The following is a 16770-nucleotide window of genomic DNA, read 5'->3' as shown; positions in this document are numbered from 1 at the left end:
TCTCTCTCTCCCATAGATTTTGCTCCATTGTATTGTCCAATCACACCTTTAAACAAGCCAAGGCCTTGTCAATCCATCCTAGGTGTGATCATGGAAATTTTCCAAGGTTTGTAAGGCCATCCTAGTTGATTATAACCTAGGTTAGCAAGTCTTGCAAGTAAGGAGAAAATGATAACTAGGCCTTAGTAGTCTTCTCATGTGTAGTTAATCCTAGGTCTAGTTTGTAAGTAGAAACTAGGATGATTAAGGGCTAGGTGGAGTCCTTGAAATAGTCTAGGATTGGGTTGTCAAATTGTACTTAGGTTGAGTATGAAGTTGGCTAAAAGGTGTAAAAAGTATGGTTGCTTGCTAGAGTGTACAAAACACATGCACCCACGCCCCCTCCCCCCCCCCCCCCCCCCCCCCCCCTCTCTCTCTCTCTCTCTCTCGCTCTCTCTCGTACTATGTATGTATGTATGTATGTATATATATATGTCTATATATATGTCTATGTATAAGTACACCTAAGTACTAAGTAGTCCCATTAGGTCTAGGAAGAGGAGGTGATGAGTGACAACGCTCTCAAGTGACAACTCAATGAAAAGAACATGGTTAAGGCTTTCTTAGAAAGCATATATGGTCATATAGGCCTATATATTTACATATATATGTACTTAGAGAATCTAGGAAAGTAATTTTGGAGGGTAATTAGGTTTAGGGCTATAAGTCTTATGGTTGCATGCATGACAATGTTAAGTTTGCTTCTTTTAGAAGCAAAATGATGGCTTCTTATGGTCCATGATTTGTCTTGTCAAACCTATATGGTCATTGGCAATTTCTAATGTCTATTATCCAAGGGATAAAAATTTCCCTAACAATTATTATCCAATGGGTAGAAAAATAATGATGATAAGTAAGATTGAAATGACTAGACATGGAGTATAATGATTACCTCCCTAGGTCTAAAAGGTTCAACTAGGGTTGGAGGGGTTCATAAGGCTCAAAGATGGTCAAAAAGATTCATCTAGGATTAGGAGATTGTAATTAAGAGAAGTGATAGTTCGGTTTCTCTAACTAATCGGTTAGGAACTAATTCTACTTGCCATGTAGGATTTCTAGCCAAGAAATATAATTTTAAAGTACTAAAATCTAATTATGACGGATTATTAGAAATTAAAAAAAAATTAAAAGTAAAATCAAGTAATTAAAATAAGATTAACGAAATTTTAATTTACTAAAACTCAAAGTCGTTACACAAATACTCATGAACTTTACACTACAACCTTTGCCACTGAGGGATCCAATTGGAAAAATCAGCCAAATATGGGGCCGGCAAGAATTGAAGAATCATGGCTCATTTACTCCCGTCCTTGATATTTGGTTCCGGCCTGCGTCTAGATGACTTTGATAATCCAAACGGATTCATACTTCCACAAACCCGGCCCGAACCCTAATTACAAAGGCAAAAAACGGAACAAAAACAAAAACAAAATGGCGAATAGACGAATACGCCCTAGACGACTGGAGAAGGTGTAATCAAAGGCTGAGATCTAGCCGCTTCGAGAATCCAACGACCTACAATCTTCCAGAGCCCATATATAAACGATAAGGGTAGAATATGCCAATGTGCAAGAACAATTAAATCACTGGACAATCCCTCCAGTCCGTCCTTCAACTATATATGGACACGGTCTATTTGAATTAAAAAGTAGCATGGCAATAAAAACCATGAAAAGAACTGAAAGCTTAGAGTTTAATGATAAGATAATAAATCTTATGGATATAACTAATTTACTTGCTCATATGCTCAATTATAAATACATTCATATTGGTTTAGTCCAAATAACCCTTAAACTATTGACTTTGTTCGGAATGGATACTTGCCTTTAGGTAACATTAAGAGATGGCAGGTGTAATAATTGGAGATCCTCAATTATGAGGGTTGTTGAGACCAGTTTATGTTATGGTCCAGTTTATTTTAATATTTATGCTAATCTTACACTATCACTCTCCGATAGAAATATAGGTAAAACCCTTAATTGTAGGATTCAGACTATGGGTTATGACTTTTTACCAAGATCTGAGGTAATAGCCTTAGTTTATAGAATTTACAAAAAAATGATGAATACTATTAATCCAAGGGTGCGTCAATTAGGACCACCTGATCAGACTGTACTAATAGAAACTAATATGTTGACATCCAATATTGCAACGAATAGATTGATAAATTGGAAAGAAATAACATTTCCTGAAAATTGGACTATATCAAATGTTGTCCCCCCAAGACCAATTGTAAATCAAATTTAACATATAGTTCAAGATAATGAGGGAACTGTTTTCTTGAATTTTAGGAATTCTCAATCAAAGAGATTTCTTAGAAGCAATAGTTCTAGAAGTAGTTTTTCTGCAACACAATTACTCTGTACCATATAGAGTGAGTGTTCTTGCTACTAGTAGACATTCAACATCTAAAATTCCAGAATCACAAAATCCAATTGAGGATATTAATTTGGTAGGTATAAGAATATCTCAAAATCAAATCCCACATGGAGTTTACAATAATCCTTCAAATACGGTTAATTAACACATGGAACTTTGTACTGACAGCGCACCATAGCCATCCCAAGTACCAAAGAATGGAAAAGTTGTCTTAAATTGATGCGTAAACCCAATATCATTCGGCAAAAAACCAAATAAAACACGAGACATATAGAATTGAAAACACATAGCCATCAAGATCAAAATCTTAATTGTCATCAGACTACTGGATACCAACAGTGAAACTTAAAACCCAAACTGAAAAGGCCACAAAGACCAAAATCCCATGCCGTTAAACTACTACATCAGAAAAAATCAGAACATGAAACAAAACAAGTGCCTCTTCCTTTCCTGAAACCAACTTTAAAGAACTCAACCGGCATTTACCAACTGCATCACCATTATAGAATACCAATTCAATCGCCCTTCTTCCTGAAAGAACACCCCTCGGTGAGTCTTGCACGACCGCCTGTCGGCTGGCACAACACTGTCTGACAGTTCCCACATACCACAACTGTTTGCGAATGGCTAAACACGGTTGTTCTGCAGATCATTTTTAAACGTCACTTAATATTCTACTAATCAAGCTTAATAACGCCACCAGAAAAGTAATCACCTCATAAAGTAGAAAACAAGCGTAAATAGGTAGAAACGCATCATTTATAAAACATAAGTTCCAATTCTACTAACCAAGCTAAATTATGCTACCAGTAGGTCCAGTACTGGAAACACCCCCATCATCGGAGAATAATAAGATGGACAATTTGGACGACGAAAATTGAACAAATAAACAAAAAATGGAGGAACTTACATGTTGAAGCAACCTTGGCACTTAACATCCTACAAAGACCAAAAAGGAAAAGGAAATCAGATAATACCGACAGCTGAATAACAATCAACGAATGTATGTGTAAAAGGCATCGATAAAAATCAACGAATTCATGGCAACGGATAAAGGAAATATACCATGAAGAAAGAGTTGGGCGACTGCACAAGACGCTTGAGCTTGTGCTTCTTCTTCTCGAGCTCAGCCGGTGGGTTCAGCAAATCAATATCGTTAGGAAGCACCTGATAACAGAGAATCAAACACATATGTAGTATAAGATAAAGAAAACTCCCCCAAAACAGAAACCAATCGAACCCACGAAACAAATAAAACAGAAAAAATAACAAGCGCATAATCAGAGGGAGATCGAAAGGAACTGACCATGTTTGCTGAATAGCAAGTGAGGGCAGGATTCGATTGCAGAATCGCCGACTGCAGCAGGAGGGGGGAGGGATGCGACTGAAATGCCTGAGAGACGGCTAGGGCGAACATTAGCGGTTCTTATATATAGGCTCTGGAAGATTGTACGCCGTTGGATTCTTGAAGCGGCTAGATCTTGGCCTTTGATTACACCTTCTCCAGTCGTCTAGGGCGTCCGGAGCGTATTCGTCTATTTGCCTTTTTTTTTTTCTTTTTTTTGTTCAATTTTTTGCACTTGTAATAAGCAGTATGTGATTCTACCGTATTTGAAAGATTATCGTAAACTCCATGCGGGATTTGATTTTGAGATATTTTTATACTTGTCAAATTAATATCCTCAATTGGACTGTCAAATTAATATCCTCAATTGGATTTTGTGATTCTGGAATTTCAATTGTTCAATGTCTACTAGTAGCAGGAACACTTACTCTAGATGGTAATTGTGTTGCAGAAAAAACTACTTCTAGAACTACTGCTTCTTAGAATTCCTAAAATTCAGGAAAATAGTTTCCTCATTATCTTGAACTATATGTTCAATTTGATTTACAACTGGCCTTGGGGGAACAACATTTGATATAGTCCAATTTTCAAGAAATGTTATTTCTTCCCAATTTATCAATCTATTCGTTGCAATATTGGATGTCAACATATTAGTTTCTATTAGTACAATCTGATCAGGTGGTCCTAATTGACGCACTCTCGGATTAATTGTATTCATCATTTTATAGTAAATTCTATAAACTAAGGCTATTACCTCATATCATGGTAAAAAGTCATAACCCCTAGTCTGAATCCTACAATTAAGGATTTCACCTATATTTCTATCGGTGAGTGATGGTGTAAGATTAGGATAAGCATTAAAATAAACTGGACCATGACATAAACTGATCTCAACAGCCCCCATAATTGAGGATCTCCAATTATTACACCTGTCATCTCTTAATGTTACTTGAAGGCAAGTATATATTCCTAACAAAGTCAATGGTTTAAGGGCTATTTGGACTAAACCAATATGAATGTATTTATAATTGCGCATATGAGCAAGTAAATCAATTCTATCCATAAGATTTATTTTCTTATCATTGAGCTCTAAACTTTCAGTTCTTTCCATGGTTTTTATTGCCATACTACTTTTTAATTCAAATAGACCATGTCCATATATAGTTGAAGGAAGGACAGGAGGAATTGTCCAGTGATTTAATTATTCTTGCACATTGGCATATTCTACTAATTCATAATTTTTAATCCTATCATTATCAGATCTAAATAATCTTCTTATTCTGAGATGATTGTGTTAGTGCTCATATAAATTATTTTGTCACGATTTTGCCTCTCTTTTTTTTTTTTTAAATGAAAGGGGACATTTGGGATAGCATGTCTGCCAACGGTTTACCTATGTATCCCTGGTATACAAGGGGTTGGTATCTTCCTTCGGTGAATTTCTAATTTTTCAGCCATTTTTTTATCACATTTGGATGACTGGCTCAGTTCATTTTGAAGAGTTCGGCGAAAACCCTAGTAATACCAAAAATCGTGTTGATCGGACTTTATTAGATATATGATTGGCACATGTGAAAATTGAAGAAAATCAAAACTGGGTCAAAAACACACTAAATCGAAACCCTGTTCCGGTTTTTTTGCAATTTTCACGTGTGTCGATCATGTATTTATTAAAATCCGATCAAGACGATCTGTGGTATGAATAAGGTTCTCGCCGAACTCTACAAAATGAACGGAGCCGATCATCCAAATGTGATCGAAAAATTAAAAACTCTCCGGAGGGGGTACTAACTCCTTGTTTACCCGGGATACATAAAAGTTTCTTATTTTGAGTTTTGGCCCAATTTGGAGTGATCGCGGAATAAGTTTTTTCCTCTAACTCACCACCAAATTTGGTGAGAAACTTGTCTCCTTTGGTGAGATAAGAAGATCAGTTCTTCCTTGATCTTTTTTCTTGATTTGTTGAGATTTTGAAGATGTCATAAGGTTTCTGAATTTGTATTTAGTGAAAGTAGCTAAAGTTGCGCCAGTGAATCAAGTGAATTGAATCCTGCAATTAACCCAGAATTTTATCCTCCTACTGGAAGTTCAAGATTGAAGTTAAGTAGAAGTCTAGTGTAACCTAAACATTTACAAACAAGAATGTCTCCCTTCGTACCTTGGCCTCAGATGTAGAATAGAATAGCCACTTAGAACAATGAAACAGATTAGATTTGTCAAGAAGTGCAAAATCGTATGGATACGATCTTCATTGTATATCATGCTAAAGAGAAATAAGTACTTAAATATAATATATCATGAGAGAATGACATGTCTACAAGTGAAAAATAAAGACTTAAAAAATATGAACCTTAGTGGAAAGTTTTCGGACCGAATTATGCGTATTTCCACTAATCCTGTCTCGACAAATCTTGGAGGACCGATCCCACCACCACTCGCTGGTCCCACTTTAAAATAGAACAAATTTGATGAATACGGCAGTTGATAAGGAAGCAAGGATCTTTTTTTCTTTTTTGCTTTGTATTTATTAGGAAATAATCTTTAAATCTATTTAAGAAAATAAATGACGTGTAAGCAAATCCAGACAAATTGGGAAGAAAAAGTGGGATATTCTCATCTCCTCTCAACAAATTGTTTTATCCCTCTATATCCATTATTTCAGCACTATACCCACCGAAATAAATCATTAACCTATTAATCTTTCAATTAACTCGTAATTAATTTGGGTTTTTTCCCAAATGTGGCCCAAAACGTATTGAGACGAAAAAGAAAAAAGAAATAGATGCTGCCGTGATTAATATGTTGAGTACTACTATAGGTACATATGTATTGTACATATTATGTACATATGGATTTTATGGGGTCCATCTTGGGTCCTACAAAAATGATCTGAACTGCCTATTATTTTTAGAATATATTTTTTATGGAGCCCTGTACAAAATCAACTCAATCCGATATTAGTAAGGATTTTTTCGGAATGCGTAGGGACAAAACTAAACAGTTAAGAAGTTTCATCCTTACAAATTCAGAAAAAATCCTTATCAATATTGTATTGAGCTGATTTTTTATAGAGCTTCATTAAAAAATATTTTAAAAATAATGAGCGATTCGAATTATTTTTGTGGGACTCAATGTGGGCTCTACAAAACTCACATGTACATTCTCATATGTACCCATAGCTTTATTGTTTTTGTTTCTGCACACAAAAAAAGGAAAAAATGTTTTATGTGAAAGGAATGCGTATGAAAATTTAAAAGGGTAGCTTTGGAAGATAGGGTAAAAATTCCATTGCATTCCTCTGCTATCAATTGTCAAACCAAGCACTTTGAAAGATCCAGATCCAAACCATTAGTTGTCAAAGACGAACGTTCCGGATGACGTACAACATTGCCCCAGGTTTGGTAATTTGGGGTCAACGCAAGGAGTACTATTAATAAATACGGATACTGTTTCCATTTGAAAGACTATTGTACTCCATTTGAAATAGTGAAGCACTCCTATATTTAAGTGAGAAGAAAAACATACAGCTGCTCCACAAAGCAACTTCTGAACACCGAAAGGTAGCAGACAATGGCAATCTACAGCAACAACCCATCATGTCTCATCTCTCTCTTCTTCACTTTCTTCATTCTTTCATCCCATACCCTCTTCTCCATCTGCAACGCTTCTGAATCTGAAGTTGGTAACATCTCTCTCCCCTCTCTGTTTCCGTTTATCTTCACGTATGTTCAGTGACGGACCCAAAAATTATTTATAGTGGAGGCACATAATTATTCATAACCTTAGAAAAGTTCACCGTCAACTACAGTTATACACCATTTCAAAAGTTTTTAAACTTATGCACACATATGTATTCTCTGCTAGATTTTTTTATTTGAGGAGTGAAGCGGCAAAATATGTTTTCCAAAATTTTGTTTTAGTATTCTGTTTTTCTTAAGCACTTTGTTTTTCTTTCCTAACTTAGTAAAAGGATTCAGATTCCCTACCAGTGCAATTTGTCCACAAGTATATCTTCTGTCAATCCGAACCGTTCATATGATAGGACTCGTCATATAAATTGTCCATTAAAAATTTTATGTCGATTAGACTTTAAATTGAAACAACTCCATCGAAATACTCATACTCATAAAAAAATACAAGGTCTAACCATTTTTTCTATATATGAAATGTTTTTAACAAGTTGTTATCAGAGGCCAATCAACTTGTTTTTTTTGTATGGATAAATTATTTGACAGTTTCTACGTTATACACGTCTTGAATCATTGGAAAAAGATCCATAACTCGAAATATACTTGGCACCCGTAAATCAAACAAGAGAAAATCTTAGATGAAAAAATTAATATGAGAGGATGTGGAGGCATGTGACCCCACGTGCCTCTTACTAAGTCCGCCCCTGTGTATATCTGTATGCATCTTTGTTTTTCTGTATCAGGCTCCGTTCCAGAAACCTTCTTAAAAAATAAGCAGCTTATTTCACATTTTCAAACTCAAAAATAATATAAATGAAAAATATTTTTTTAATTTTTTTGCATCGTATAAAAGATCTTTTAAACAAGATTCATATTGCATATTTTTTTATTTCAATAAATCCATAATTTTTGAGCTCGAAATTGCCTTCTTAAAAAATAAGAATTTTTTTAACGTTCTGGAACGGGCTCTCAATATATGTAGGTTTAAGTGGATTTCTCATACTCTTATGGCATCTGGTATTTGTAAAGCACCATTCTTTACTCGGGCCTCGTTTTGTTGAAGTTCTTATTTTTAAGTACTTATTTTTCGCTCTACGAGACATGTCATTCTCTCACAATATATCATTTTTAATTTAAAAAGTAAGTACTTGTATGTGTTGTTTCATATCAGTACATCTCTACTTTTTGAATTTTTTTTTAATAACTCACACTTTGAGGACTTCCCTTTCTTTGACTGATGGATTGACCAAATCTCCCATCATAATTGCAGTACGACTAGGAAATTGCCAAATACTTCATGTACTCTCTTTGTATAATCATCTTTAAAAGTTACCAAGATAATGTGATATCAATAGATATCTTTTCCCACAAGAACCAAGGAAATATCTCACCGCAAGTATGCAGTGGGATTGGGCTCGTAGTATTAATCAATGTGCACGTACGCTGGCCCGGTTGGAGATGCCCAAGTACATTGCTACCGTAGATAATCAAATCTGACTGTTCAGGTTTGTGCAAAAGGTCATGGATTGATATGTGTTCACAACATGTTCCCTATGCACAAATACATGAGGATTGTGATCCTGTTCCAGTTTTACCAACACTAGTTTTCTTCACTGTTTGTTCGCTATATACACTTGTCAATTAAGCGACTGTTGTCGGGTACAGATGTACATTGTACATTGATTCGTGTATTTTTCCCCGTGACATCAGAAATTCTGGCCATCCTGCTGTATTCAAGGTTGCTTTTGCTAAAACATCATTGATTTGTCGATTGGGAAGAAAAAGTGTTATGAAGGCACGGTTGCTCTTGTGCGACTAGTTATGATATATGTCTTGTTCTTCCTAGGAGTATTTGGTTGAAGATCGACAGATAACGCAAAAGCTTGTTTTATTTAATCTCATTACCTTTTCAACAAAATTAGAGAATCTTGCTAATATAGGAAATACATTTATATGGTTGACCACTGTCTAATTTCTATCTGCATCTTTTCTTGCCTTTTGTACAATTCTATTTTTCTCTTTTGGACTCTATTTTGTTATTGTGCCATGAAATGTGACAGAGGATGAAACACCTTTCACCTATCTGGAGGGAACTGGGAAAGGACCTAGAAAATGGGGCCAGGTCAATCCGCTTTGGCAAGTTTGTAACAAAGGAAAATTGCAATCTCCAATCGATCTTCATGACCAGAGAGTTCAAGTTGTCTGTGATTTGGGGGAATTGAAAAGGGATTACAACCCAGCTCATGCCACTATCAAAAATCGGGGACATGATGTCACTGTAAGCTACGATATGGTTCTCATCGTTTCATGGATGTTTCCGTTTCATAAGCATGTGGACATCCTACCTGATCGTATGAATAGCACTAAGCTAGCACATGTTTTTTACCGTATGGTTTTCGTTTTGCATGTAGAACTTAGTTGCATTTAGACGTCACGGTTCAGTCTACCAATAGATGGATAGAAGTAGCTTGAAATTTGTCCATGAGTAACTCGGAAATTTGGCTTGTTTAAAGCTGGTCATTGCTGTACTTCAATTCGGATGATTTGAAGGTGCGACTGTAAAGTGGGGAAGTCATTATCAATGATGAGAAGATATTTTGGTCGGATGATAGTTGATTACTTGAGTCCATGAATCACGACATTTGCTGTTTCTAAACGGAGAAATATCTATCCTGATCGAGCAAAGAGAAAAGCAACAGATTGGATCAGTGTTCAACGTAGTTTTTAGCCATTGAAATGCTAGTGTCATTCTGCTTTGGCCCTCCGATAATCTGATACATGTGTTCTTTCAGGTGAGATGGAAAGAAGATGCAGGAAAAATTATCATAAATGGGACCGACTTTAAACTGTTGCAGTGTCATTGGCATTCTCCTTCTGAACACACCTTCAATGGAACAAGGTTTCTTAACTGTTCTTCTGAATAAATTTCCTGTTTTCCCCCATTCAGCAGTATTTCCCAATTTCTACCATTAGAAATAATTGTGTATACAAATCGCCATCGGTCCTTCTTCCACCTAAACTTTTGCAGATACAATTTGGAGCTTCACGTTGTTCATATGAGCTCAAACGGGACGATAGCTGTTATTGGGATTACTTACAAGTATGGCTGTCCCGATCCTTTTCTTGCAAAGGTAATGAGATTAGTTAGTCTCGTACTCTTATTCCTTCGATTCTTGGGGCCACATGCTTGTATGCGGAATTATGGCACGTGATATACGGCAGCTTAACTTTTACTTCCTTCCACAAAATTAACTACCTGGCGTAGTAATTTTCAGCTTGAAATACCTGTCCTTTCTCTTTGCATACCTTAATTTGATACGCTGTAGTAGGCCTTCACGGGAGATGATTCGAGCCCATAACACGCCACAACATGCATTAAGTCTCCCTATAACCGTAAAAGTGTTAAAAGCAAAGAGCTGTTATTGTCAATAGCTCGCAATAAAAATGTCTAAATAGGCGATGAACCCGAGTAAATTTTTTCTTCCATTAGTTTGCTGTTCCACATTTACATTAACCTGGAAACAGTGCAACTACAGCTGTTAATCGCAAAATCCATTTACAAGGAGCAATCGAACTAGCAGGTTTCGTTGAAACTATCGCTTTCTCTTCACAGATATGAAGATCAGTTAATCAGTACCAACATTTTAATGTTGTTTTCAATTTATTCTTTCTAACATGCAGCTCTCAAGCCACATCAGTTCAATTGGGAAAGAAGAAAAAGACATTGGAATTGTTAATCCTGGTGACATCAGGTTTGGAATCGGAAGCCGAAAGTACTACAGATATATCGGTTCTCTAACAATTCCTCCATGCACAGAGGGTGTTATATGGACAATAGTCGAGAAGGTTCGAGTTTTTCACTTCTATTTTCTTCGGCGAAAGAAGGAAAACACAAGGAAAGTTTGCACGAACATTCACTGCCCATTAATGTACAATTTGCATTCTGTAGGTGAGAACAGTTTCAAGGGAGCAAGTTCAAGCATTAAGGGATGTTGTCGATGATGTAAGTGCTCACGACTTGGTTACTTTCGTTAATTTATCTACACGAGCCATGCGTGCTTTTTATTTCAAATTTTGAAAGTACTCGCGAAATGCTTCAAGAGAAGAATTGCCTGCTACATTCTGGAGCAAAATTTATTACCCTTCCCTTTTGCCTCCACAAATACAGGATCCGATCACAGCTTACTTGAGTCTTGTATAATCGCGTAGAAGATATATCTGTCGTTCTGACATATCTTTTGTTAGAACAATATCTTCCATTTTCCGGGTAGACCTATGGTACACACCCCTTAATAAGTGTGTGTATCGTACGCACCCTCTGTATATTTCCTTGGATTTGAGATAATCTAATTTTAACTGTTTAATTTTTTAATTAAAAAAAGGGCAACATGTCTAAACGGTCATCAGTTACTCTTCTATTGTTGAGTTTTTCTCTCTTCTATCTTTAATGTGCTTTCAAATGAGGTCCAATATCAAATTGGGTGGACTAGAAATTGGGGTTTTTAAGAATTTTTTTTTTTACTTTCTAAACTATTAAATTTAAAATTATGAAAACAATAAATAATTTAAAACTAATTTAATAAACCAGTAAAGTTAGACTGTTCGATATGATCAATTTTTTAGTTCAATTTGATCAACATGACATTATTAAATTTTAATGTCTTCTGATAGGTACTTGTCAATATCCGATAATCTTTGATTTTAGTAACAATGTTGAATATCGTGAGACTTGATATCCTAACGATTTAGATCGATCATCCTAACACAAAATTAAAAAATAAAACTTAAGTTAAAATTGGTCATACTTTTGATAGTCATACTCAACTTATTTCACCTGAAAGGTCGAACCCAAATTCTTGTCTTGAGATAGTTGAATAATTAATTTTTTAGTGAACTCTCATTTATCCACGAAAAAATTGGAGGGATTTTGATTTTTTGGATTCAATTTTTTAGAGAGAGAATTTGATTTGGAGAAATATTTTGAGAGGAAATTGCAATTGTATTAAAAAATTTGGGTATAGTACTTACTTTTTGGTGAATTTCTTGGATGAAAATTTTGAGCAAGAATTTCATTTTTAATTTAAAATTTTGAGGCATTGTATAGGGAAAAATTAAAATTTCAAAAAAATAATATGGATGTAATTGAAAATTAAGATAATATGGCGGAAATTTTAAAATTTAAAAAAATAATGTGGCAGAAATTAAAAATAATTTTAGTTTAAATTTAGTACAACATATTGTGCTAAGGTAATGACAATGTATGGTATTGTTACTGAATTTGTGATTTTTTAGACATGTATTTTGCTTGGGTATAATTATTATTGATTGTAATACGACATATTTTGGTCTTATTACCAAATATTTTAATCGATTTCCTTTGGTAGACACATTATGATAAGAAAACGTCAATTTATGGTATTGTCATAATAATTGTGGTTTGTTATATAATTTGTGGTATTTACACATGTTGTCGTTTGATACGGCACGTTGTGGTAAGAAAATGAAAATTTTAGGTTTGTCATAATAATTGTGGTTATTTTATAAAATTTGTGGTATTTTACAAATATTTTTGACTTTGGTATAACAATTGTTGATTCTGGTACGACATAATTTGATTTTATTACGGAATATCATACGAGTCAAAGAATTTTTGGTATGACTCATTGTAATAAGATAATGCCAATTTATGGTATTGTTATAATATTTGTCGGTAGCATTATTTAATTTTTGATATTGTATGCACATATTTGGTTGGAGTACAAATATTATGGATTCTGGTACGATTAATTATGGTTACATAATAACAATATTTTTTAATTATGGGTAACCTGCTAATGACCTGTTCAACAGGTAAATTTTAAAGTACTAGTCGTAACTAGCATCATAAATATGCATTAGACAACCAACAATCAGCATAATGAAAATCATAAATTGTCATAATTTAGACATACGGTATACACTGTGTACCATAGCTTTCTCCCTTCCATTAACAGCAGAGCGTTTCAGAAAAACGTACAAACTCTCTCACAAACCGATGTGGTTTGGTACTACACTACTACATCAGTTCCTTTTACATCAGAGGATGATGCTTCTAATGCATCTTTGGCAGATAACAGATTGTTATAATTCCCTTTTGGTTAATGGTACCAAGTAGTTTTTTTCGGAAGAAAAGGCACAAATTGATGTACATTGTTTCTTGTCTAACTTCTTCCCGGGGCTATTGAACAAATTGATGTGCACAACACTTTATTCTATAAACATTTCTCCTTATATTTCGATTTTGAACGGGGTTTCGGTTTCATTTTTCAGGGATTTGAGGCAAATGTGAGGCCAACGCAACAGCTCGAGGGAAGACCAATTTTTTTGTATAATCCCGACGTCAAGGAAGGTTCTAAGTAAAAACAGATGGTAGCTTTCGGAGGAAAAAATGCAAACTCCATTTTATAACTAGATTTTTGTACATTTAATAATATGCGCGTTAATGACACAATAAGACTTTGTTGCTAATAGAAGGTCCTTGTGATGCATTCTCGGATACTCCTTGAAGGATCGACGATACTATTCAAATCATATCAAATAATTCATGAATTGACATTGATGATACTATTCAGATCTAGTTCGATTGCTTTCTATAGCTTGGCTCAAATACCCCTATTTGTCTTGCCATCCAGTGTACTTATTTGAACTTTTCACCTAAATCTTGAACATGGAATTTCCATGTCATTGGAGTCTAGCACACGGACTTGCACGTTCTGTTTATCTCTATATGAGTCTGAGAAGCCTTTCCCCTAATTGTCAATTAGCTTTGCATTGGATACTTCAACGTGGTATCAAATGGCTTTGTGTCATTTTGGACGACAGTATCTATTTCTACGGTGATTGATTCCCCATTTTGTTGTAACTAAAAATGCACCTTGTCAGGTTTTGCGCGAGGCTCTTTTTTTCAATGATCATTGGTTGTATTTGGTAGGACATGTGATTATTCGTAGCATTTTGTTTACACACAGAAAACATAACCTATACTCGAAAGAGTCAGATGATCACAAAGTTTTAGAGAAACCTCTGAGGAAGGGCAAAACAATCAGCATGAAAGATTCGTAACTGAAAGTCGCTGACCCCAAATGCATAGCGTCCTTCTCCTTAAATTTCTACGTCAGTTAGTCCCTGCAACACACATGAATCACAATCAATGCACGTACAAGCCGATTGAAAATTAGTACTCTGTGGAATCCGAAGGAAGACTTCATACTCGGTTTTAATCTGTCCCTTGGAACAGCGCGCAACAATCACCTCGACCTCCATTCCCAATCTTGCCACATTGAGACTGCAGCCAGCACATTGTATCTATCTAACCCTGTTCGGAAGGTGGTATTCGATCCCTGTACCGTTCTCACCATTGGGGTGCTTGACAACGGAAGGTACAAGCACGATGAAGCCGGGAAGTAAGGGATACGAATCGGATGTACATAGATTCATATTCGCTTATGATGTTGCTTTCCGATGGGGTTAAGAGAAGATTAGAGAGATTGAGATTTGCTATTTGAGGTTCACATATTCGCTTAGTGCTTTGATGATATGTGATCGCATGTATTTGGTGTGCAAGCTTTCCAAACCCTTATAAATCATATCATCTCTTTGTTTCCGTTGGTTGGTTGGTATCAATTGGATTTGGAGATTGTCTCAATTTGGAATGTCATTGGCTTATCTTATGGTCGAGTTTCATTTGGTGGAGTGCCTCGAGGCATGGATCATTTGCTAGTTATTATGAAAATTGAATAGGAAAAGTAAAGGAACAAACCTTTCGAACATAACTTTGGACACAGTTGCGGTTTATATGTATGTAGTACATGTGCTTAACGGCTCTGGATGCGGTTGCGTTCAGAATTGTGTTGGTATCATTGCTTAATTGGATGAACCACTAGGAGCATCCACAGTGGTATAATCAAAACAAAAAGGTATATAAGGTTAGCAACATTTGCTCAAAAAGAGCTTACATTGGAATGACCAAACTTACAAACATCTTAGCAACTTATCAAATTTTGGCTCTTGGATAATCAAAACTACCAACATTTTGCCAATAATCAAATTTAATTGTTTTCACATTTTCTCAATTAAGTATACCATCATTGCACAAAAACCTTATTTCTTCCATTTTCAACATGTTTATAACAAAAATACTTTTAAAAAGAGTTTTTATTTTTTGCAAAAACAGTTTTTTTACGCGTTTTTTTTATTAAAATTGTTTTTCCCAACTTTTTTTTAAACAATTTTATTTCAAAACATTTTTTTTTATTAAAACATTTTTCCAAAAAAAACTGTTCTTTTGAAAGAAAAAACTTTTTCTATTCAAAAACTGTTTTTTTTTTTAACTTTTTCCCAAAAACTGTTTTTTTAATCAAAGTTTTCAAAAAAACTATTTTCTCTTTTTCTAATAACCTATTTTTATTAGTTTGAAAACTATTTTTAAAAAATTATTTTCTATGCCACAATTTCTAGATTTTTATAAGTTAAAAAGGTGATGTGGCAAGTTTTGGTTATTCAATTTTGATTGTACCATTGTGGGCTTCTACATTGCTAACCTTAGCAACCCTATAAATGGATGGGGAATGCTACGTACAAAGAAAACTTACCCCGAAAGTACCCCGAAAACAGTAATCAATGGTTGAGAATCATTTTGATGATTGGGTCACACATATCAAAGTGAATCTCAACTATTGATTGCTGTTTTCAGAGTACTTTCGGGGTAAATTTTCTTTGTCCCTAGCATTTCTGTAAATGGATAACCAAAAGATGATGTGACAACTTTTAATTATCCACTTTTGATTATTCCACTGTGAATGCTCTAAGGGGAGTTCTTGTAGTAACTTTTTTGTTGTAATTTTTGGAGATAATTATTTGTTTTGATGAGATGAATAAAAAAAGTACAATTACGTGGATCGATGTTAAAAAAAGTTCATATAAAACGACACTTAAGACAAAAAAGACAGTTGTTTCGTATTTCGTAAACTTTTTTTGCTTTTATTCATAAATTTCAAAATTTTATTGTCGAAACGGATGATTGATTTAATAAATATAATGCAAATTTAGCAAAGATTAAGAAAAAAGTAACAAAACATATACTCCGACCATACAAAACAAGAATACAAAAATTTAAGAAGAATGGAGCCTACGAGATAAACCAGCCATCCAACGGTTCCAACCCCACCACGTGTACGGTACTGGTAAGTTCTGTAGGAGTAATTCATACACCGCACCACACCCAACAACATCCATTCCCTCTCCGCTTTCTCTTGAAACAATTTCCGCACAGAGAACAAC

At 34.9% G+C, this 16770-nt stretch overlaps 2 protein-coding genes across 2 annotated transcripts; one reads left to right on the top strand and one right to left on the bottom strand.

Annotated features, from left to right (window-relative positions):
- Positions 1–2687: 2687 nt before the first annotated feature.
- On the bottom strand, positions 2688–3963 carry LOC131318582 (small ribosomal subunit protein eS27y-like). The gene is made up of 4 exons (XM_058348470.1): positions 3725–3963; positions 3484–3585; positions 3329–3357; positions 2688–3060 (listed from the first exon to the last, which is right to left on the bottom strand). The coding sequence occupies exons 1-4, from the start codon at positions 3833–3835 to the stop codon at positions 2934–2936; spliced, it is 369 nt and encodes a 122-aa protein (XP_058204453.1). The 5' UTR covers positions 3836–3963; the 3' UTR covers positions 2688–2933.
- A 3269-nt stretch (positions 3964–7232) lies between these two features.
- LOC131318581 (alpha carbonic anhydrase 4-like) lies at positions 7233–14056 on the top strand. The gene is made up of 7 exons (XM_058348469.1): positions 7233–7445; positions 9513–9730; positions 10245–10351; positions 10481–10583; positions 11134–11298; positions 11402–11455; positions 13762–14056. Exons 1-7 carry the CDS (start codon positions 7334–7336, stop codon positions 13849–13851), a joined length of 849 nt encoding a protein of 282 aa, XP_058204452.1. The 5' UTR covers positions 7233–7333; the 3' UTR covers positions 13852–14056.
- Positions 14057–16770: the final 2714 nt, after the last annotated feature.

The sequence above is a fragment of the Rhododendron vialii genome, chromosome 3a (genome assembly GCF_030253575.1).
Source record: "Rhododendron vialii isolate Sample 1 chromosome 3a, ASM3025357v1".
In the NCBI taxonomy this organism is placed as follows: domain Eukaryota; kingdom Viridiplantae; phylum Streptophyta; class Magnoliopsida; order Ericales; family Ericaceae; genus Rhododendron; species Rhododendron vialii.
This window is presented reverse-complemented; position numbering and strand designations above follow the sequence as displayed.